Genomic DNA, 23,837 nt, shown 5'->3' with positions numbered 1-23,837 from the left:
TCACGCCTACAGTAATTCTCTGACCTTCCAGGAATGGATATGGTCTTTTCTAGGGCACATGATCTTTTTATTTAGTCAGTGATCTGTTCTCATCTCCAAAACCCCTCAATCATAAAATTATGTATTTTTTACCAATTGATTTTCATTGATATTATTTTCATGAAAGTAACTGATCTATTAGCTTAATTTTATGAAATTTAGCTTCAATATTCTATTGTTTTGTGGTTTGTACCTTTATATGTAAAATAAGCAATTTCTTCTGTTTCCTACACACAGTGCTTTGCACCTTGCTGCTCTTAAAGGCAGTTGCAGTGAGCTGCTGATATTACTGCTATCAAACAATGCCAAGATCGATGTACTGAACTGTGACCACTGCACCCCTCTGTTTTATGCAGTTCAAGCATCAAACCATTATGGGACAAGCCTTCTAATACAATATGGTACTGAAGGCATTTTTTCCTTTGTTGATGCCACAGAAGATTAACTGTCCTATGATTTTTGGATAAATATAAAAGAAATGTCTTTCATTTTCTGCCTGTTACTCTTTGCTTGTCTCCCACACTTCTCTACCCCTGTCTTCCACTCCTTTTCTCTCCTTTTTATCTCTCACACACTTTCTCTCATTGTCTTCTCTGTACCTTTTGTCTCCAACTGTTTCTCATGTCTGAATTTTCCTGAAAACTTGCACCATTGTAATGGCACATCTACTGCGTACGCCATTATTCTACCGCAGTTGTTCCAGGACATTATGACGTGAGTGGCTTACACCATTACTTACGTCACGCCGTACTTTCCTGGGACTTCTGTGCTGCTTCATCATTACCCTCACCGAAATAGCTGAAAGTTCATTTCTGAATTGACAATACTTTGATCGCCGCTGCCACCTAGACCGTTACAGAATGGCGCTGGTTGGCTCTGTATCAATCAACTGATATTCAGTAAACATTAAAAAGAGGTTAAAACTACAGCAAAATATTGTAGATGCTGGAAACACTCTGCAGGTCAGGCAGCATGTGCGGAGAAAGAAACAGAGGGAAAATTCTGTGATAGGGTGGGGGCAGTAATGATGATGGTGCAAGTCAAAAGGATAATGAAACAAGTATAAAAGCACAAGATGGGTCCAGAACAATGTTCCCTCTAATTTTTTGTTTTGGTGCGCGATCCCTTTAAATTTTCAACATGGCCGCTGTGCACATGCACAATATCTTTTCCAGTGTAACAGTTGGTGAGTGGCCTGCACGGGACCTCTTAGGGGAAACATTGTCTGCGCGGGTTAGGAGGAACGTTGATCCAGAGGAGGTGTAAATGGTTACAGCAGGATAGCGGAGGGGGAGGGAATTGTGGAAAATCTGGCAAAGAGAAGGCCAGGGCTCAGAAAAGTGCCAAAGAAAGGCAGGTAGATCGATAGATCCCTGGGGTGGAGACAACCTCACCGACGGTATACCGATAATGGATCTCCTGCCCAAGCAATAGCCTACATCTCCTCCACTTCCAGTGACTCTGGTGCAGCCATCCTCCATTACCAGCACCTGCTGTCCGAGAGGAAATTAGAGTGGTGGTGAAGGAGATTAAGCCAGGAGGCTGGAAAATGCCTCAAGCTTGCATTGAGCTTCATTGGAACAGTGTAGGAGGCCAAGGGCAATGAGGTAAGAGTGGGAGTGGTCTGGAGAATTAAAGTAGCAAGCAACTGGAAGCTCAGGCTTGCGCACTGAGCAGCGATGCAATCACCCAATCTGCATTTGGTCTCCCCAATTTAGAGAAGATCACATCATGAGCAGCGAATATAGTATACATTTGAAGAAGTACAAGTAAATCATTGTTTCACCTGGGAAGGAGTGTTTGGAGCTGTGGACGGAGGTATAGGAAGAGCTAAAAGGGTAGGTGTTGCATCTGCTGCACTTGCATGGGAAGGGGCCAGCAGGAGGGAAGCAGGTATTGTGGCTGATGGACTAGGGTGTCATGGAGGGAATGGTCCCTTTGGAATGTTGAAGGGGAAGGAAAGATATATTTGGTGATGGCATCATATTGAAAATGGTGGAGGATAATCCACTGAATGCAAAGGCTGATGGTGAGGATAAGGGGTACCTTTATCATGATTCTGGGAGGGAGTAGAAGGGGAGTGGGTGGAAATGCGGAAAATGGGAAGGGCACAGTCGAGAACCCGTCGATCACAGTGGAGGACGACCCTCAGCTGAGGAATAATAAAGACATTTTGGAGACTCTGCGGGGAACTTTTACTTCCCAACGCCCTGGAAGCGGGAGGAGAACAACACCCTGGTCCATCAGTCACAATGCCTGCTTCCTTCCTACTGGCCCCTTCCCAGAAATTTAGGTTTCCCCGCATGTTTTGAAGATTTAGCTACACAACGTGTGTCTTTCGCCATTGACAGGTTCCCCTCCCCCACTCCTTGGGGTTCCAATCCCGGTTGGAGAGGGTCTGATCCCTGACTCCTGGGGTTCCTAATCCAGAGGTGGGGGGGGCATTCTTTTCCTGACACCGGGGGAGGTCCGACCCCGGGGAAGGGGTTTGTATGGTGGGGGGTGGCGGGGGTGGGGGGGGTGATGGCGGTGGTGGTGATCTAATATTGTGGGAGCTTTGGGGGCCGGGAGAAAGCACTCCAGAAGGAGTGCTCCCCGAGGCTGTCCTTGCCTCGCTGCAGCCGCAAAGTTCCTGGAAACCTGGTCACAGTTAAACCTACAAAGCAGGTTAAATCTGAGTCTTTCAGCCTCATTAACATATTTTAAATGCTAACCTGCCTCCTGGGAGCGGGTTGGCTGCTCGCCCCTGGTCCCGCCTTAGTAAAGTCTGGAAGTGGGTTGGTTGGAGCTGGCTTCCCAACATACTTTGATGTTTTTGCCCATTAACGCCTCCACTTGACCGATTCCCACCCACTCACTGCTGTTAAAATTCCCTCTCTGTTATGGAAGGTGGCATCGTCAGAACAGATATGATAGAGACCAAAAAACTGGGAGAATGGCATAGAGTCCTAACAAGAAGCAGAAGATGAGGATGTATAATCAAGGTGGCTGTGGGAGTCGGTGGGATTGTAGTAGATTGATGGACAGCTTATCCCTAATAATGGTGATAGTGAAATTGAGCAAGGAAAGGGAAGAGTCGGAGATGGACCAGGTGGAAGTTAGAAGCAAAATTACTGAAATATTCCAGTTTCAGGCGAAAGCAGGATGGGGAACTGACACAATCATCAATGTACAGGAAAAAGAAGTCAGGGAGGGGACCTAAGTAGGACTGGAACAAAGAATGTTCTATGTATCCCACGAAAAGGCAGGCATGGAAAAAATGTTGTTTCATCGGTGCTCAGCTGGTTAAATAAATTAATATATATGATACATAAATAAAAATGCCGAAGCAGATGTGAGGGGCCAGATGGCCTACTCCTGCTTCTATTTCTTATGTTCTTACGAAATTAAATTTGCATGGAGTCTAGCACTGAGGAAGCTGACAACCATTGCATATCCTCACTTTACCTATGTGTTTCTTTAGATTTACATTAGTTAGAGCTTGGTGAAATCCTCACCATATCCTCAATTTATTTGTACGCTGGCTGATTCCATATAAGAATAGACCAAATAAGGCATTTGAACAAACTTCCCCTTAAAATGGAAAAGTATTAAACCAGATCTTGCTCCAGAATTGGCACTTTGAACCAAATGAAGCCAGTTAGACCCTCCAGACACATTGGGCTAGAACCTCCGCTTTTGAGCTTATCGTCCCAAAATGGGCGTTATTTCGGCGTGGGTGGTAAAAAAGGGTTTTCAGATCGCCGGCTTCTCGTCCATTGTCAAAACACCTAGTTTACATTTTTGAAAATGGGCATTACCGCGAGCGACATCAAATGGCCGGTAGCGTTAAATTATTTTGACCTTCTGTCGTAAAGTGTGGCCGTCCTTAGCAACGGCATGGCAATGCTCGATTCCCGCGATTCTGGAGGCCAAGGGTCACCGTGACATGTGCAGAAGAGGAGACAGAGAGAAAGGGAGCTCAGAGGCACTGAAAGCGTGTGTGGTTGTGATGTGTGCTTGTTTGGCTGCTTTGTGGGAAGAATGACGGAGATTCACTCGCAGCAAAAAGCCCTCCAAGCACCAAGAACATAGTTGGCACCGAGTTTTTGTCCAACAAATAACATAAAATGGAAGGGATGGAGGAGGCCCAGGAGCTGGTAGTCAGGAACACTGGTGGCAGAGAGTCCCAGTGATCCCGCAGTGCCGCACTGCACCCCAAAGTGACGCATCCCCATTGCCAACACAAGAGCCAGCAGCAACATCTTGCTTATGGCTCGGAGCACGCTCTCACATTCCCACACTCCCACCTCGGGACCGTCCTCTCCCGTATCCATCCAAGCAGCACTTCGGCTGTCCCCGCCGCCCCCCCCCCCACAAAGAAGCATCGCCTGAGGACCTCCTCGGCCAGGCGGCTTGGAGTCAGGAGGGGAAGGGGTAGAGGTGAGGAGGAGAAGCGGCGGGTGGGGGAAGCGCGGGGAAGGGTTGGTTTGTACAGAAATACTGATGATTTCAGACTAATGTTCGGTTTAAATGTTTTTTATTTAACAAAACCTTGCAGCACATAGAAACATAGAAAATAGGTGCAGGAGTAGGCCATTCGGCCCTTCGAGCCTGCACCACCATTCAATAAGATCATGACTGATCTTTCACCTCAGTACCCCTTTCCTGCTTTCTCTCCATACCCCTTGATCCCTTTAGCCTTAAGGCTCACATCTAACTTCCTCTTGAATATATCCAATGAACTGGCATCAACAACTCTCTGCAGTAGGGAATTCCACAGGTTAACAACTCTCTGAGTGAAGAAGTTTCTCCTCATCTCAGTCCTAAATGGCATACCCCTTATCCTAAGACTGTGTCCCCTGGTTCTGGACTTCCCCAACATTGGGAACATTCTTCCTGTATCTAACCTGTCCAGTCCCGTCAGAATTTTACATGTTTCTATGAGATCCCCTCTCATCCTTCTAAACTCCAGTGAATAAAGGCCCAGTCGATCCTGTCTGAATAAAGGCCCAGTCAATCCTGTCTGTCTCTCATATGTCAGACCAGCCATCCCGGGAATCAATCTGGTGAACCTTTGCTGCACTCCTTCAATAGCAAGAACGTCCTTCCTCAGATTAGGAGACCAAAACTGAACACAATATTCCAGGTGAGGCCTCACCAAGGCCCTGTACAACTGCAGTAAGACCTCCCTGCTCCTATACTCAAAACCCCTAGCTATGGCTCAGATAGCTGGACCATTACACGCTGGTGATTCCTTATCAAAAGGTATAATCACACTTAACTTCAATCAACTTAAGCTTTAACTGTCACTAAGGTGATGCCCACCATTGATGTATGGCCTACACACCCAGCAGTGTGTGAGCCTTGTAAATACCACCAACGTTCTTTCAGGCAAAGCGATCATTGATGAGCTCCTGATCCAAGGCTCTTGCAGCTATCATGCCACCATGGGCCCTTTCATGCGGTCTACAGGAGGCGGGGATAGCCAAGTTGTGCAGCATGGAGCAGACCACCACGAATTGAGCTACCTGCTCAGGGTGGTATTGGAGCTCGCCTCCTGGGTGGTCCAAGCATCTGCAGCGCTGCTTCAGCACTCCAATGGTTTTCTCCACGATATTGCGAGCTGCACTGTGGCTCTCGTTGTATCGCCTCTCGGCCTTGGAGTGGGTGTCACGCCACGGAGTCATCAGCCAGTTGGCGAGGCCATATCCTTTGTCCCCAAGCAACCAGCATTGACCTTGTGGCTCATTGTTAAACAAGTCAGATACAGTGCTCTCACACAGGATGTGCGCATCATGAATGCTGCCTGGAAATTGAGCATTCACTACCAGTATAATTTGCTGGTGGTCAACAACCAGCTGGACATTCAAGGAGTGGAATCCCTTGCGGTTCTTAAAACCTCAGCATCCTGAAAAGATGCCTGCATCGCAATGTGCGTACAGTCTATTGCTCCCTGCACCTTGGGGAAGCTTGCAATTCTGGAGAAACCTAGAGCCCTCTCACTCTGTACCTTCCTGGCCATAGGGAAGCTGATCAAGTCCCTCCTGCGTGCGTACAGGGCTTCAGTGACCTGTCTAATGCAGCGATGTGGGGCATGCTGAGAAAGTCCGCAAATGTCACCAGCTGTGGCCTGAAAAGAACTCGAGGCATAGAACGACAGTGCCGTGGTGACTTTGACCTTGACAGACAGTGCAGTTCTGATGGTGCTGACAGGCTGCAGATCTGCCCTTATCAGCTGGCATACTTCAGTGATAACCTCTTTGTGGGAGCACAGTCTCTGAAGGCAGGTGGTGTCGGGCAAGTCGAGGTAAGAATGCTTCTCCTTGTACTTGCAGGGGCTGTAACATCTGGTCCTCCTCATCTGTCTGTCACTTCGTACATTGGGCACATAATGCAGTGCAGCGTTCCTTCGGTGACGTCGAGTCTGCTGCATGTATTTGGTCACCAAGAGAGAGTGAGAAAGGACAGCCCCATTGCAGTAGCTCTCTGTTTTCCAGCGATTGCACACAAAGAAAGAAATGTGCTGACGAACACACCTCTTCAATTCCAATCGGTCACAGTGTGGTCAAGATGTTTTTAGAGATGTTCACATCAACTCCAGTGGCCTGCAGAGTACATCCGAACTCGCTGAGGTTGAAGCACAGCAGCCTTTTAAAAGACACGGCATGTGATCTACAACATGGCGTCCATAACGCTGTGATTCGTCCCGGTTAGTTCCACTTTTTGTGGGCGGTTTTTTGAGCAAGCGATATTGTGTGCGAGGTGGTGAAATTGACGATGGGCGATCTCCATGGCCGCTAGTTAGAGTGAATATGCTCTTTATGACAAAAAACGGTCACCGGGCGTTAATATTGAATCTCGGCGTTAATTCCGTGCGGAAAGTAATTCTGGGCGATATTATGGGCATTGAATTCGCCCATTCTGCTGATTCCGCCCAAAGAAAGTGGGCGGGCAGTGATATTTTTTCTCGGCATTAACCACATGGGGAAAGTAACGCTCGGCGACAAGTTTATGAAAAATGCCCGGCAGTTTCCATTTTGTGTCAAAATGAGCGATATATGGGCATTATACATCATTTCAGCGGTAAAATCGGCATTAAGCAGGCAAAAAAAAAATGGAGATTCGAGCCCATAATCATTGTAAAGTCCTAAATACTAAAACCCCTGTCTTCACTCGATAAAATGGACCAATAATGAGGAATTAAAATGATTCAAATCCAAACAAATCTTGTAACATTTTGTACATTCTCTTTCAAGCTGGTAAAGTCTTCAGGCTGATTTTACAGTATAATGTTAAGCTGTAAAATAGCATTTTGCTTGGGTCATTTTCTAATCTTCAGGCTATTCATTTTCCTAATCAATGTCAGATGTAAAAGGTACTTAAAACTAATCAGGGGCCCTTGTTTTAGCAGATTGGTGTCCTTCGGCGTTGACCTGATTATAAACGGATTCAAATTAAATTAAAATGGAGTTAACATTTAAATAGAGTTCGTTAGGCAAGGGTATTAAGGGTTACAGAACCAAGGTGGATAAATGGAGTTAAGATACAGATCAGCCATAATTTCATTGAAAGGCGGAACAGGCTCGAGGAGCTTTGTTGCCAACAATACCGTTGCCGCAAATTCCTGGCCATTGTGTCTTTTATCTGCAAGAATATTAGGCAAATTTTCACTTTTAAATATATCCGTATATGAATCAGTTAGAGTTGTTATGGAAACACTTGTGAGTGTTGATGCAATGATAGTTTCAAACATATCTAACATATTTAAAAATATTATCTGACTTGATCTCACTTTTGAGATGAAAGGTCCTGATGCATGGGTTAAAGGTTCATGCTCACTCATGTCACTTGGGGATTAAATGTAGTATCTCCAAATTTGCGGATGACACTAAGTTGGGTGGCAGTGTGAGCTGCGAGGAGGATGCTATGAGGCTGCAGAGTGACTTGGATAGGTTAGGTGAGTGGGCAAATGAATGGCAGATGAAGTATAATGTGGATAAATGTGAGGTGACAGATTAGGAAAAGGGAAGGTGCAACGAGACCTGGGTGTCATGGTACATCAGTCATTGAAGGTTGGCATGCAGGTACAGCAGGCGGTTAAGAAAGCAAATGGCATGTTGGCCTTCATAGCGAGGGGATTTGAGTACAGGGGCAGGGAGGTGTTGCTACAGTTGTACAGGGCCTTGGTGAGGCCACACCTGGAGTATTGTGTACAGTTTTGGTCTCCTAACTTGAGGAAGGACATTCTTGCTATTGAGGGAGTGCAGCGAAGATTCACCAGACTGATTCCAGGGATGGTGGGACTGACCTATCAAGAAAGACTGGATCAACTGGGCTTGTATTCACTGGAGTTCAGAAGAATGAGAGGGGACCTCATAGAAACGTTTAAAATTCTGACGGGTTTAGACAGGTTAGATGCAGGAAGAATGTTCCCAATGTTGGAGAAGTCCAGAACCAGGGGTTACAGTCTAAGGATAAGGGGTAAGCCATTTAGGACCGAGATGAGGAGAAACTTCTTCACCCAGAGAGTGGTGAACCTGTGGAATTCTCTACCACAGAAAGTAGTTGAGGCCAATTCACTAAATATATTCAAAAGGGAGTTAGATGAAGTCCTTACTACTCGGGGGATCAAGGGGTATGGCGAGAAAGCAGGAAGGGGGTACTGAAGTTTCATGTTCAGCCATGAACTCATTGAATGGCGGTGCAGGCTAGAAGGGCTGAATGGCCTGCTCCTGCACCTATTTTCTATGTTTCTATGTTTCTATACACTATCTGAATGAATCATTGCTACCTCCACCATCTATTGGCCCAAGGGACTACCCATTCTCTAGAAGCTAATGGCTTTTTCTTTTTACTTTATATTTTCCATCTGCTATTTTACATTAAAATATTTAAACTACTTCTCAACTTATTACTGTATCTAGGACACCCTACACCTGACATAATATGCTGCTTTCATAATGGGAAAGGGACTTTGGAAATTGTGAGGATTTACTCCTGGCAAACTACTCCTATAATATAGATTTGAGAGATACAGAAACTGGACTTAGAAATACTGGTGATCTAATTAGCTTTATCCGTATCAGTGCTTGTGGATGACCTTGAGAGGAACCATCCTTATGTTGGTCCATGAGTGCACAAACTGAATAAAGTTCAGTTTTTCCTGGTGATGTCTGCCTTTTGCAGAACATCTTGATCCAGTTTTCTCTGCTCCTCACCTGAGGGCACTGACATTTTCTTGGAGTATGATTCCACGGACTGGCAGGTTCCTGGTTCTCACTCAATTGGACATTGTTCGCTTGGACAGTAAGTGTTGTGAGGTTTTTTGACCATGAGCAATATCATAGCTGATCTTGACGTCCACACACATGGACCCCAATATTCGATATTTACTTGGGGTTGTGAAGACAGTGGGGATTGATTTCCGGGCGATCTCCCAGACATTCTGCTGAATTTATTGAATTTATGAGAGAAAATTAAAAAGACATCCAGCATATAAATTCAGCAGGATGTCTTTTAAATTTTCTCAACAGATTTCCTGCCCAACAGCGCGATCGGCTGGCTGCCTGTCGAGCGGGAAAGCAGCCGGAGAGCGGATGCCAGGTAAGTAGGAGATTGGAGGGGTTGCAGTGGGGGGTGATTTTAGGGTGGTGGCAGGGGGTGATCGTGGTGGGAATCGTACATTGGGAGATCGTGGGTGGGGTTGCGGGGAGTCAGACATCACAGGGTCTGATCGCGGGGTCTGTATAGTTAGCTTGCAGTGGGGGAGGGGGGGGGTGGCAGGGATACACTCCTGCTACTCTTGGCCCACAAGCAGTGCTGTAAATGGATTTACCTCATGGATCCAGCTCTTCTCGCTTCCTTTTACCAGCCGGGATTCCCAAACCCGTAACCTCAGCCTCCAGGTGATAAAAATGCAATGCAGTTAAACTGGAGGCACGCAGCCACCTTAAAAAATTTTACTGAGCTACTTGCCTCCTGAAACCGCTCCCAAATTGCCTTAAAACTGCAAGTGGCCGAGTAGGATGCAGTTGGGATCAGTTTCAGAATTTAAAAACTTTTACCTCCTATCTGGCCCCAATCCACTGGTCCCTGGGGGTTAAAATTCCCCCCATAGTTTCCAATAGAGCTAACTGGATAGTGATCGGAATTGTGAGCTCTGGTTCATTTAAAATTATATATCATCCCTTCCCTAGCCCAGAGACATTGCTGCCTGGCTAAGATCAATCAACTAAGCACAGAACCACAGCTTAAACCTGCGACCTTCCTGGCCTAAAAGGTCCAACACAAATATGGTCCATGTACCTACAGAGCTATCAGAACTTGTTTTTAGTGTTTTTTATTTGTTATTGTTAAAGTGAATACATCCCAGCAGAACATCCCAGACATCAGCTTGCAATAAATGCCAATGAACACGTTTTAACATGGTTTAGCCCAATCTAACCTCAAAACCTAATGTGAACATTGAAATCAGAGGTAAAATTGATACTGTAAGAGAAGCTTTCCCAAGTTATCGATCAGGCTGGGAATGGGATATATAAATCATCAACATAGAAATCATTTTTTTGTTAAATAGACTCTGGGTTTCTTGTTTAAAATACAGTCATGGTCTGTCCATAAAATCAGCAAAATTGCAATTATTTTTTTCTGTACAATGGAACACCTACAAGGATTGTGTGAGGTAATGGTTTCATCTGCTGCTACAACAGACACACAGAAGCCATCATTTGCATAGGCTGGGCAGAGCGGATTTTGGAGAGTCATGTCAGAGATGTTATACTTCCAGTTTGCATAGACATTTTATTTTTCTCTAGGGGCAAATATAAAGCGGAAGAACAATCAAGGTGTTAGTGCATTTGATTTAATTCAAGATTATCATGAATGGATTGAGAGTGGATTCTTTACAGAGGAGATAATTGCTTTATTAAAGAGTAAGTAACATTTACCACAGTATATCATCACTTTATATTTACATTTCCCTGAAGAGTTTCTTCAGTTTCATTTGCATTTACTTCTGTGATATTTTGTGGGTAAATAATTCTTTACAGCATTGCATTATACTCTTTCATTAATACATATTTCTCAAGGAAAAGTAAAGTATATTCATTACAATGTTCTGGGACATTGTTCCTCGTTTAATTTTTTTCTGATTTACTATTTATATAAAACAAGAGAACTCTGTGATACAGCGGGTTAGAACACTGTTATTTCACCTCTGTCACCTGGCATCACATTCAGCAGTCTAATGAGATGAAAGTCTTTTCTCTGCTTGGTGTATAGTGACCTACTCTTTTGAAGTTCAGATTCAAATGGATTGTTGCAACACAATAAAGAGAATGTTATTTCTCATGGGTGTACAGTAGCAGAGTGGTTATGTTACTGGACTAGTAATCCAGAGGCCTGGAGACATGAGTTCAAATCCTAGCACGGCAGCTGGGGAATTTAAATTCAATTAATTAATTAAATCTGGAATAAAATACTAGTACCAGTAATGATGACCATGAATCTACCGGATTGTTGTAAAAACCTATCCGGTTCGTTAATGTCCTTTAGAAAAGGAAATCTGCTGTCTTCATCAATGATTCCCTCCATCATAACATCAGAAGTGGAGATCAGAAGTTGCACAGTGTTCAGTTCCATTTGAAACTCCTCAGATAATGAAACAGTCCTTGCCCACATACAGCAAGACCTGGACCACATTCTCGCTTGGGCTGATAAGTGGCAAGAAACATTTGTGTCACACAAGTGCCAGGCAATGACCATCTCCAACAAGAGAAAGTCTAACCACCTCCCCTTGACATTCAATGGCATTACCATCATTAAATCCCCACTCATCAACATCATGGGAGTCACCATTGACAAGAAACTAAACTGGGCGAACCACATAAATACTGAGGCCACAATAGCAGGTCAGAGACTGGGTATTCTGCGGTGAGTGACTCCCTAAAGCCTTTCCACCATCCACAAGGCACAGGTCAGGAGTGTGATGGAATACTCTCCACATGCCTGGATAAGTGCAACTCCAACAACACTCAAGAAGCTCGACACCATCGAGGACAAAGCAGCCCACTTGATCATCCACCACCTTAAACATTCACTCCCTTCTTCATTGGTGTTTACAGTCTGTACCATCTTATAGCAACTCCCCCAGACATTTTCGACAGCACCTCCCAAACCCATGATCTCTGCCAGCTAGAAGAACAAAGAGTAGCATGCGCATGGGAACACCATTACCTTAAATTTCCCCTCCAAGTCACACACCATCCTGACTTGGAAATATATCGCCGTTCCTTTATCGTCACTGGATCAAAATCCTGGAATTCCCTACCTAACAGCACTGAGGGAGTACCTTCACTTCACGGACTGCAGTGGTTCAAGAAGGCAGCTCACCGCCACATTCTCAAGGGCAATTAGGGATGGACAATAAACACTGGCCTTGCCAGCGTCATCCACATCCTGTGAATGAATAAATTTTTTTAAAGTAAGGTGGCCACTGCTGCACCTAACTCAGGAATGTTTAATGCTGAGACTGAGTATTAAAAATGGAGTAAATTCCATTCTTGAGCACTGATATCCGTCATCCAAATAAACATTGAAAATTCAGAGAAAAATGCAAATAGAATAAATGAGTTAATGCTATTGTAATTTATAATGTAGCTGCTTGTACTCTCACCTGATTGAGTAGAAATATAGTAATGGAATGGATTCTGTTGTATTTCATAATCTTTGACTTCAGAAATTAACATTTGCACAGTAAATTTTGAATAATAATTAGTTTGTGATTCATTGATTCCACTCAATATACAAGAGCAAAAAAAAAATCATGAGCAAGGTTAGTTATATGAAATTCTATACCTGAACCATTTGATCTTCACTTACTGTGTGAGGGGAACAACCCCCTGTTGAGTCACACCTGGTTGCTGGTTCCCACTATCAACATCAGTAACAGTAAACTGTACTATTTCAATTAACCATTTCCATTATATAATTTATAATGATGCTGGGCACCCAGAGATGCTCAAACAGAGACCCATGATCTCTGAGTGCTGGTGGCCCCTTTTTACATTGACCAACAAACAGTGACCCTTTTGATGGGCCTTTAGGAAGCAGCTCCACATTTGTCACCAGCTACTCTTGGACCCCAGAAACTGTCAGCTCAGCAGTGGTATGGCCTACTGCCAATTGTACATGGCTAACATAAAGGTGCCTTTTGTTTTCATCTGAGCTATTTTTAGGGGATTTTTCTGCAAACTGCAATGTCTACACAGTGCACAATACACATTACCTACCTTGTATCAAAAGTTTTTGGATTTTTTTTTCACAGGTAAAGAACAATGAGCTCATTAAAACGATGTCTGAGTCTGCTTTAGAATTTGCTGTAACTTAATGGTATAGGAAAACATTTAGCAGGTTCAAGATGGTCTTCCTTTGGTCACCACCCGTGTAGTCTCGCCTTTTGTAGCCTGTGCCAGTTTCATTTCAGTGAATGCTAACTCTAGGTTTTAAACTTTACATCAAATGCAACATGTGCTTCATTATCCAATGTAGTCGTCATCATTATAGGCAGTCCCTCTGAATCGAGGAAGATTTGCTTCCACTCTTAGCATGAGTTCTTAGGTGGCTGTGCAGTCCAATACGAGAACCACAGTCTCTGTCACAGGTGGGACAGACAGTGGTTGAAGGAAAGGGTGGGCAGAGAGGCACGCTCCTTCCACTGCCTGTGCTTGATTTCTCCATGCTCTTGGCGACGAGACTCGAGGAGCTCAGCGCCCTCCTGGATGTACTTCCTCCACTTAGGGCGGTTTTTGGCCAGGGACTCCCAGGTGTCAGTGGCGATGTCGCACTTTATCAGGGAGGCTTTGAGAGTGTCCTTATAATGTTTCCGCTGCCCACCTTTGGCTCATTTGCCGTGGAAGAGTTCTGAGTAGAGTGCTTGCTTTGGGAATCTCGTGTCTGGCATGCGAACTATGAGGCTATGCTGAGCTGATCAAGTGTGGTCTGATACGTCCTTCCTATACAGTATAAATGCACACGAGGCCCGTGCTTGAGAGAAGGTCAGTCTGTGACGTCTCCTTTATTCCTCAGCACTCAAGTGATGAAGGTGGGTGGAGCTTCCCCTTTTATACCTGAAGGTCCAGGTTAGGAGTGTCTCCCACCGAGTGGTCATTGTTCTCACAGTGTACAACTTAGGTCAGATTATACATGGGTTACAATGCTGGTTGAATACATGACATCACCTCCACCCCAAAGTCTTATTGGGATCACAGGTTGAGTCTCTCTGGTGGTTTACGCTCTCTTGTAGAGCGCCTGAGTCGGGGCTCCGGTTGTTGGGCGCTGGCCTGAGTGTCTGCTGTTTGCGGTGCCTCAGGCCTATCCAGACTGCCCACAGTAATTGGGCTCTCCTCCCTTTGGTTCCGGTGTTCGGTCACCTGTGGTGGAGTGAACTCCACATCGTGTTCTTCCTCTGCTTCTTCTATGGGGTTGCCTAACCTCCTTTTTGTTTGATCCACGTGCTTGCGGCAGATTTGTCCATTGGTAAGTTTAACTACCAGAATCCTATTTCCCTCTTTGGCAATCGCAGTGCCTGCGAGCCATTTGGGCCCTGCAACGTAGTTGAGGACAAAAACAGGATAATTTACATCAATACATCGCGCCCTCGCATTCCTGTCATGGTAGTCATATTGTGGCTGGCGCCTGCTCTCGACAATTTCTTTCATGGTGGGGTGTATAAGGGATAGCTGGGTTTTGAGCGTCCTTTTCATTAGCAGCTCTGCAGGTGGAACCCCTGTGAGCGAGTGTGGTCGGGATCTATAGGCCAACAGGAGGCTTGATAAGCGGGTTTGTAGGGAACCCCCCTTGGAATCTGAGCATCTCCTGTTTGATTATCTGCACTGCTCGTTCTGCCTGGCCGTTTGAAGCCGGCTTGAACGGTGCTGTTCTGACATGGTTGATACCATTTCCTGCCATGAAGTTCTGGAATTCAGTGCTTGTGAAGCACGGGCCATTGTCGCTGACCAAGACGTCCGGTAGACCGTGGGTGGCAAACATTGCCCGTAGACTTTCTACCGTGGCAGAGGCTGTGCTTGAATTTAAAATGACACACTCGATCCATTTGGAGTAGGCGTCTACTACAACCAAAAACATTTTTCCCATGAAAGGACCTGCGTAGTCCACATGGATGCGTGGTCAAGGCTTGGCAGGCCATGGCCAGGGGCTAAGGGGGGCTTTCCTGGGCGCATTGCCCAGCTGGGCACACGTGTTGCACCTGCGAACACAAAGTTCCAGATCTGTGTCTATCCCTGGCCACCAAACGTGTGACCTGGCAATTGCCTTTATCATGACAATGCCCGGGTGCTCATTGTGGAGTTCTCTGATGAACACCTCTCTGCCCATCTGGGGCATGACTACGCGGTTTCCCCACAGTAGGCAATCGGCCTGAATCGAGAGTTCATCCCTGCGCCTATGAAATGGTTTAAATTCCTCAGGGCATGCCCTGTACGTGGCTGCCCAGTCCCCATTCAGGACACATTTCTTGACTAGAGATAATAGCGGGTCTCTATTTGTCCAGACTTTAATCTGACAGGCTGTCACGGGTGAGCCTTCGCTTCCGAAAGCCATGACCATCTCAGCAGCATGCTCGGTAGCCCCCTCAATGGTGGCTAGTGGGAGCCTGCTGAGTACATCGGCGCAGTTTTCGGTGCCCGGTCTGTGCCGAATTGTGTAGTCATAGGCGGCTAAAGTGAGTGCCTACCTCTGTATGCGGGCCGATGCGTTTGCATTTATGTCCTTGTTGTCGGCCAAAAGGGACGTTCGGGGTTTGTGATCTGTCTCCAGCTCAAATTTCCTGCCAAACAGGTACTGCTGCATTTTCTTTACAGCATATATACATGTGAGCGCCTCCTTTTCTACCATCCCGTAACCCCTTTCTGCCTGGGACAGACTCCTGGAGGCATAAGCTAATGGCTGTAACTGACCCCTGACATTGACATGCTGCAACACACACCCGACACCATAGGACGACGCATCGCACGTTAACACAAGTTTCTTACATGGGTCGTATAGTGTTAACAGAGTGTTGGAACATAACAAATTGCGTGCTCTATTAAAAGCCCTTTCCTGGCTGTCCCCCCAGACCCATTCGCGACCTTTGCGTAGGAGCACGTGTAGTGGCTCTAGCAGCGTGCTCAATTTGGGAAGAAAGTTACCAAAATAGTTCAGGAACCCCAGGAACGAACGCAGCTCCGTCGTGTTACGGGGTCTGGGTGCTCTCTGGATCGCTTCCGTCTTGGACGCAGTAGGGCTGATCCCGTCTGCTGCTACCCTCATCCCCAGGAATTCTACCTCTGGAGCTAGGAAGATGCACTTCGCCTTTTTCAGTTGCAGCCCTACCCGGTCCAGTCTGCGTAGCACCTCCTCCAGGTTGTGGAGGTGTTCTTCAGTATCGTAACCCGTGATGAGGATGTCCTCCTGAAAAACCACCGTCCCTGGAATCGACTTGAGGAGGCTTTCCATATTTCGTTGGAAGATCGCGGCGGCCGAGCGAATCCCGAACGGGCATCTGTTGTACTCAAACAACCCCTTGTGTATCGTGATGGTGGTCAGCTTCTTCGACTCACTCGCCAGCTCCTCGGTCATGTAAGCTGAGGTCAGGTCCAATTTTGAAAAAAGTTTGCCACCGGATAGCGTCGCAAAGAGGTCCTCCGCTCTCGGTCGTGGGTACTGGTCTTGGAGTCACACCCGATTGATGGTGGCTTTGTAATCACCACATATCCTGACCGACCCATCCGCCTTGAGCACCGGCACGATCGGGCTTGCCCAGTCACTGAATTCGACTGGCGAGATGATGCCTTCCCTCAGCAGGCGGTCCAATTCGCCTTCTATCTTTTCCCGCATCACGTATGGCACCGCTCTGGCCTTGTGGTGTACTGGCCTGGCATCCGGGTTTATGTGAATCACTACCTTGGGCCCCATGAAAGTGCCGAAATAACCCGGACGCCAGACCAGTACATCACAAGGCCAGAGCGGTGCCGTACATGATGCGGGAAAAGATAGAAGGCGAATTAGACCGCCTGCTGAGGGAAGGCATCATCTCTGCAAACTCCGGCTGAGTGTGTGCCTCCACGCCTCCAACATGATCTGTTGTTTGAAACAAAAGGTCCCTTGCCAGTCGATCGTCCCTGACTGCCCCTGTGACTGTCCTTGAATGCGCCATTAACAGGTGTTGATGGCCCCATTACTGTCCGCATTGTCCCTTGCAATGGCGTGAATCGCCGTTCAGCTTACCATTGTCTCTGTCGAACTCCCCCTCTGGGTTCGACTACATGTTGGGGCATGCCCGATTGCCCTTGTCTGCCTGGAGAACTGTGTGCTGCTTTAACAATGTTGAATCTCTGTCCCAACCATTCCTTAACACAGTTCCTCTCGTCTGTTCTGCTAGTGGCCATGCTCGCGTGATTTAAATCCCAGTTTCTCGTTGCCATTGATACGTCCTTACTATACAGTATAAATGCACACGAGGCCCGTGCTTGAGAGGTCAGTCTGTGACCTGTCCTTTATTCCTTCGCACTCAAGTGATGAAGGTGGGTGGAGCTTCCCCTTTTATACCTGAAGGTCCAGGTTAGGAGTGTCTCCCACCTAGTGGTCATTGTTCTCACAGTGTACAACTTAGGTCAGATCATACATGGGTTACAATGCTGGTTGAATACATGACATGGTCAAGTGATCCAATGTAGTAAGGGACTTCCAAAGTTGCTAAGTGCTCTCCAGTCTTGCAGAAGGACTTGATACAACCATCTGGTGCAGTGGAAGACTATCCTAACAATAAGGATATTTACGATTGTTTCCTCCGGGCTTGAGGAGATCTCAAGTACTGCAGTCACAAAGTAACATTCTTCTGGAACAAGGTCCAGCAAGAGATCACTTGAGAGTTAACATCTATAGATGCTTCTGTGCAGAAGATAACTGGATTTTTCAGGAGTCAAAGCCAACTACTCAGCATGAGTCACAAGGTCATTCAACATGTTCTTGACTGATGATGCTGAAGCATGGTCATCAACTGCATCACCTCAGACTTGTTAGCTTAGATCATAAATTCAACATAATAAATGCCCAAAGGAAAACCCTAGCCTCTGTTAATGACACCCTCATTGAGCAATTCCCCACAAATAGAATAGTAGATCACCCTTATATTATCGAACGGGAATCTCCTAAATGAATGCAAAGAGACATTCATCTTCTCCATCTAGATGGCTGAGGTTGTGCAGTTAACTACACGTGGAAGCTCTGATTTATTGGGACTGGCACAGACATCAGCCTCCAGTAGCAATGAATGAAATCTCAACTTGTAACTGGGATATTGATGGGTTTAACTGAGACTAAAGTCTTTGATCCTGAGCTACCAAATATTTGTCTTACCTTTTCTGCTGACAGATGAGGACGCACCTGGTGAAGTGGATTAAATGTTTCAACAACAAGCAGATGTGTCTTATTAAAAATCTTATGTCTGCACACATTTCCTATCTCTGCCACTTACCATCCTATTGTCACATTTTTGTCATACTTTTTGCATCAACTTTTTCCCGTTACAATTTCCTATGTACGCATTTAATATGGATTTTGCCCAAATAAACTTATCATAATGCAATTCTACAATCTAACCACTGAATGGCTTGTAAGCAATTTATTAGGCCTTGAAATTCGGGTCATTTGTGCCTCCTGGCAAACGACTTTTCACCTGGGCACAGCGCCGCTAACGACTCCCGCTAAATTTGGCGGGGTTTTAGCGGCGGCAATAACACGTAGCACCCCGCTCCGCTGTGCCAGCGATGCTGACGTCATCACCGTGCATTGCGCATCATTAGCGCCCTGGACCCTAAATTGGGTATCATCCCCTGAAGCTGCGCTGGGCGATTACAGCAACAGCTTCAGGGGATGCGTACCTGGAGGCCGGCCGCTCACGGGGCAAAAGTTAAATCAGATTTTTCTTCTACACCCAGTTGGAGCTTTGAGCGCAGGATCCGTGCTGCGATTGGTCAGCCCGGCACTCTGCTAGAGAGTATGCAGCTTGGGCCCTTCCCTTTAATTAAGGGAAGAGCCTCATCTACGCGACAGCATCACACGGACCAGTGCATAGCACTGCGACCCGCTCCCAAGGCATCCGTCCCGCTACCGCCCCAGAAAGGAAGTGGAGCGCTTGATTTAGCGTTCCACATCCTTTCGGGGGGCGGTAACCCCAATTTCTCGTAAGAGGCAAGATTTCTGTGTGTGGCACAAAGTCTCACACCTCACGAGTGTTACTGCTCCCATCCCTGTGGGGCGATACTGAATTTTTCCCCATTAATGTTTTCAGTATCTCACATTCTGAAATACTTCAGAGGCTCTGTTGGCTATTTTGTCTTCTAATCAGGTAAGTTTTATTGTCAAACTTTAATTTTTTGGATAAAGTTTTTTTACCAGCACAATTTTATTTTTCCCCTTTTTTAGGCTCTTGGCACCTTTCAACCTCCTGGCCTCTAAAATCTAAAATAAAATCGGGTACTGCCCGCTCATGCTGGCCTCTTCTGCACCCATTGCTGGCTATCTAGTTCTGTACCTCGTAAATGACTGTAATTATAAATGTTCTTTTCCTTTTAATATAAATATTTGCACCTAAAATGTCACTTGACCACCTCTGGTACCTCACATACTACCTGACATTTTGCCACTTACTGCACATGGGGCTTGCAGTGTGGGTTCCTTTGCCCGATTTTACCACCCTCTTGCTCTGCTAGCCGTGGCCACTTTTCCTTGTCACCACCGGTCGAACCATTCTTGGCAGTCGATTATGTCCACGCCAGCCATCAGCTTCTGATTTCTTCTAGGGCTGCTAGTCCCAGCCCCAGATGTAGCTTTCTGCCCCTGCCCTGGCTCCACATATTGCCAATCTTTAAAATAAGTCATCACTAACTGTATCAGATCCTGACTCCCGAATTGGCTGTTGAATTGTAGTTCTCACTGGCAAACACTTAAGTCATCTGATGCACCTCCCACCGACTATGTCAGGGACTCAGCTCACACAACATCTTCTGCCCCACTCATCAATTCCCTGGCCTATGTCTTGTCCCCTTCCCCCAATTGCATAGAATTAAAATATATCTTATCACCCTAGTAGAATATAATTCTGGAACATTAAATTCACCATCTCCCTCCCTTTGGACCTTTGCCTGCTAACTCTCGCCCCATACCCTGCAAGCTATGGCTATCTGGCAACCTGTTGGCTATGTCTACCCTGACTCCCAAGTGTGGCTGCCCTGGTCCATATTTGCCCTTCCTACTCCTACCTCCCTTCACGCAGCCCAGTCCTTTTCCCTTTCCTCCCTGTTCCTTTTTTTTCTGCATCTCTGCCTCTTCCCCTTCACCCTCTTCATCTCTTTCCACTCCTCTCCTTGCCTTTTACCATCCCCTATATCTCTTCCACCTTTCTCTACCCCTCTTCCTTCCACCTCCCTTATCTTTCCCTTCTCGCCTCTTATTTTCCCCCTCCACTGTCCCTTTCTTTTTCCCTTTCACCTGTCTCTCTTTTCCTCTCCCCTGTCTTTCTCCCCCTTTCTCTTCCCTATCCACCTTTCTCCTACCTCTCTACTCTCCATCCTCCTCCTTCCTTATTTCCTTCCCATTTCTCCTCTTACTCCTCCTTCCCTCTCCTACAGTGTCTTCACTGGCAGCAAGGTGTACTTATAGTGTGACATATTTACATAGCCAGCTTCCATTATAAATGTGGACATAAGAATTTATAATGAAATATAAAATAAGGGTAGCATGTATGGCTTGAAAATGGGGACTGAAATAGATCTGCGATCCCTGGTGTACTTGTCCTGACCTGAAGACTACAGTTGGTCTTGACTTCACATCTGCAATGCCACGAGAGGTCAATTAATACCTATAATGATTCTTAGTTATTAAACCCTGCTTGTCAGAGATTATAACATGGGATAAAGCCATAAACATTAATCTTTTTATATGTATTGAGACAAGTAGCAACAACCTTGCTCTAATCTATTTCAGCCTCACAACCCCACGAGATGTCTGCGCTCCTCAAATTCTGCCCTCTTGAGCATCCCTGATTATAACTGCACAACCATTGGTGGCCGTGCCTTCAGCTGCTTGGGCCCTAAGCTCTGGAACTTCCTCCCTAAACCTCTCCGCCTCTCTTTTCTCCTTTAAGACGTTCCTTAAAATCTCTTCAACCAAGCTTTTGGTCATCTGCTGTAATTTCTTCTTATGTGGCTCAGTGTCAAATTTATCTGTTTTGTTTTGTAACACTGCTGTGAAGCGCCTTGGGATGTTTTACTGCATTAAAGGCGTGATATAAATAAAAGTTGTTGTGTTGATAAGCTGTTTGAGACCACAACAGCTGAATGTGACATCACAATGGGTTCCCTTTCCAGCTACTTTGCCACAACCAGTAAGAATAATGCACATATCAACAGAGCTATGACCAATGATAGATAGACTGAGAGAAGGCACTTGCCGTCTCATCCACTATCCATATTGTTACAGGTTAGAACATTCATCTGCATGGCAGAAGAGTCCAAAGCACTACAGATAGCCGATATATCAGCAGGCTGGAACCCAGAGATGACTGGCACTGCTAGACTTCCAGCGACAGATATAGCTTTTACTGATCAAAAGAACTGAAGTGACTTAACAACGTATGATTGCACCAATGCAATTTGAGACAATTGCATAGTTGGTGTAACTTTGCATGGAATAACTTTAAAGCCAAAGTATACTTACCAATTGCTTGTGGACTCAAACCTTCATCCATCCAAAGGTGTTTAATTCATTTTTAGTTATCAATATTGAATCATAATACTTAAATACTTTCACATCTGTTTCATCAGTGGCCAATAGCCAAATCAATTTAAAGCTTTATTCTGCAAATGACCCTTGCCTAAAAGGATAATAACACACTGGCGCTTATTGTTATTTATGTGCAACTGGTACAGCAATTTCAGGTGAAGGGCAGATGCGCAGTTAAACTAAAATGTCCAAAAGTTGCTGTCCGAATTGGGCAGCCATTAGCTTCACGAAAATAGTATCTCACTGTCTGGCTCAACATTGAAATGCATTGAATGGCTTGAGGTTGCTGTATTTGCATGGTAGATATGAACTAAACTCACCACAGAAAGATAAGTCTTAGCCATTCCAGTCTAAGTACCCTTTTAATGACATGATAAGTGCTAATTACTGACAAACAACCTCTCTGGCACTAAAAATTAACTATGAGTTTCATTTCTTCAGGTTTTAATTGTTGGAGATTCTAAAAATGAAAAATGTAATTTATTTTTTAACTTTTCCTTTCTGTCTCTTTTTTCACTCTTTTGTTCCCTCTTTATTTATTTTACTGTACCTGATTTGGCATTGAATTCACTCATTCTAATTTACACTTCCTTCTCAGTCCTTGCGCTGTTAATTTCACAATCCTTCAATCTGATTTCTTAAGGAGATACACAGTTGCTTTCCCTGTTCACTCAGATCCCAAATGCTCGGTTTTCCGCGCTGTCCCATTGTCAGCAGTTTCAGCAACTTGCCACGCAAAAGGTTTAAAAACTTAAACGCACAAGGGTGTCTAACTAATGGCAGACACTGTTAGATTAACTCTTAAAGCAAATAATGGCCATTTTGTAATATTTTTAATAGCCATTTTTGGCAAGAGTCAGACAAAGCTTTGGATTCTCTTTATTTGCCAGCTTGAATTTTCTGCCTATCGGAATTCATTTTGCTGAATGATTTCTAATCACTTCTCACCCCACAAAAAAACAAGTATTAATGTAATAATGTACTTTTTATTTTGGCAGAATGTAGAGATTTCAAAGGGCAGCTTTCATGCACTTTGTGTTTGTGTTTATTTGTAAGTAAGCTCTTTGATCAATATGATCTAAGTCAAAATAAGTTGCCTTTTAATTGTCCATTGTCATGCAGTAAATGCTCCTTTTAGATCATTAAGAACTTCTGCAAAACATGTGACTTCTCATGTAATATATCTAGCACTACCAACAATGAGTTTACTGTGTACAGATTCTATTTAGAGTAAGCTTCAATTTTATTGGAAAATACAAGCACTTTACACTGTTCACATGACAATCTCCTGCTCTCAAGATGCTCAAGTTATTTTTATTTGATAGCAGTACACAAACCTCTTCGAAATGACAAATTAATTTAACATTGCTTCTGATGCAGTCGAAACTGTACAGCCTTAACTGAGATTCTTTGTCTTCCAGATTATGAACTCCAGCAGTCTTGCAACCTTGTTCGAAATATTAACAGGAAACTGAAGATAGAGGAAACAAGTCAGCAGCTATCTATTGCCAAAACCCAGCTGAAACAGGCTACTTTAAGTCAGCCTTGCTTTTGGGTCCAGTCCTAATCAAAAATATCTCTTTTCAACAAATTTTTTTTTATTTAGAGCATGAGAAACACCTGTACTTCTGCTAGTGACAGAAGCAAATGATAACAGATATTCATAGATCTTAAGGAAAATGTTTGCAATGCTATTCAATCAGTAGGTTGAGAAATTTCTGTTTTTCGCCCAAGTTTGTCAACCTTACTATGTTCAAAAAATAAGTTTGGTTTATACTTAAAAGTTATTATCGTAAAATTAGGATAATGGAACTATTTAACTCTTTTATAGAATTAAACTATTACAAAAATCACAAGTTCTGGCATCAAAGTTCTCATTGGAGTGTCATTTTATTGAGATTTGATTTTTTTTTTTGTCCTGGCTTTACAACATAAGAAACTATTAAAATAATTCATGGCCTGGAAATTGTGGTCGG

General features: G+C 44.9%; 1 protein-coding gene across 1 annotated transcript in view; it reads left to right on the top strand.

Annotated features, from left to right (window-relative positions):
* The window catches only part of LOC139281359 (uncharacterized), a 191,755-nt gene extending 168,327 nt beyond the window's left edge, over positions 1 to 23,428 (top strand). Inside the window, exons 25-27 of the mRNA XM_070901513.1 lie at positions 277 to 440; positions 10,836 to 10,952; positions 23,283 to 23,428. Coding sequence (XP_070757614.1) covers positions 277 to 440; positions 10,836 to 10,952; positions 23,283 to 23,428 — 427 coding nt within the window. The remainder of the gene's footprint in view (positions 1 to 276; positions 441 to 10,835; positions 10,953 to 23,282) is intronic.
* The last annotated feature ends 409 nt before the right edge of the window (positions 23,429 to 23,837 follow it).

Source organism: Pristiophorus japonicus, chromosome 15 (assembly GCF_044704955.1).
Source record: "Pristiophorus japonicus isolate sPriJap1 chromosome 15, sPriJap1.hap1, whole genome shotgun sequence".
In the NCBI taxonomy this organism is placed as follows: Eukaryota; Metazoa; Chordata; class Chondrichthyes; family Pristiophoridae; genus Pristiophorus; species Pristiophorus japonicus.
The sequence above is the reverse complement of the archived record's forward strand: the minus strand, read 5'-3'. Positions and strand labels throughout refer to the sequence as shown.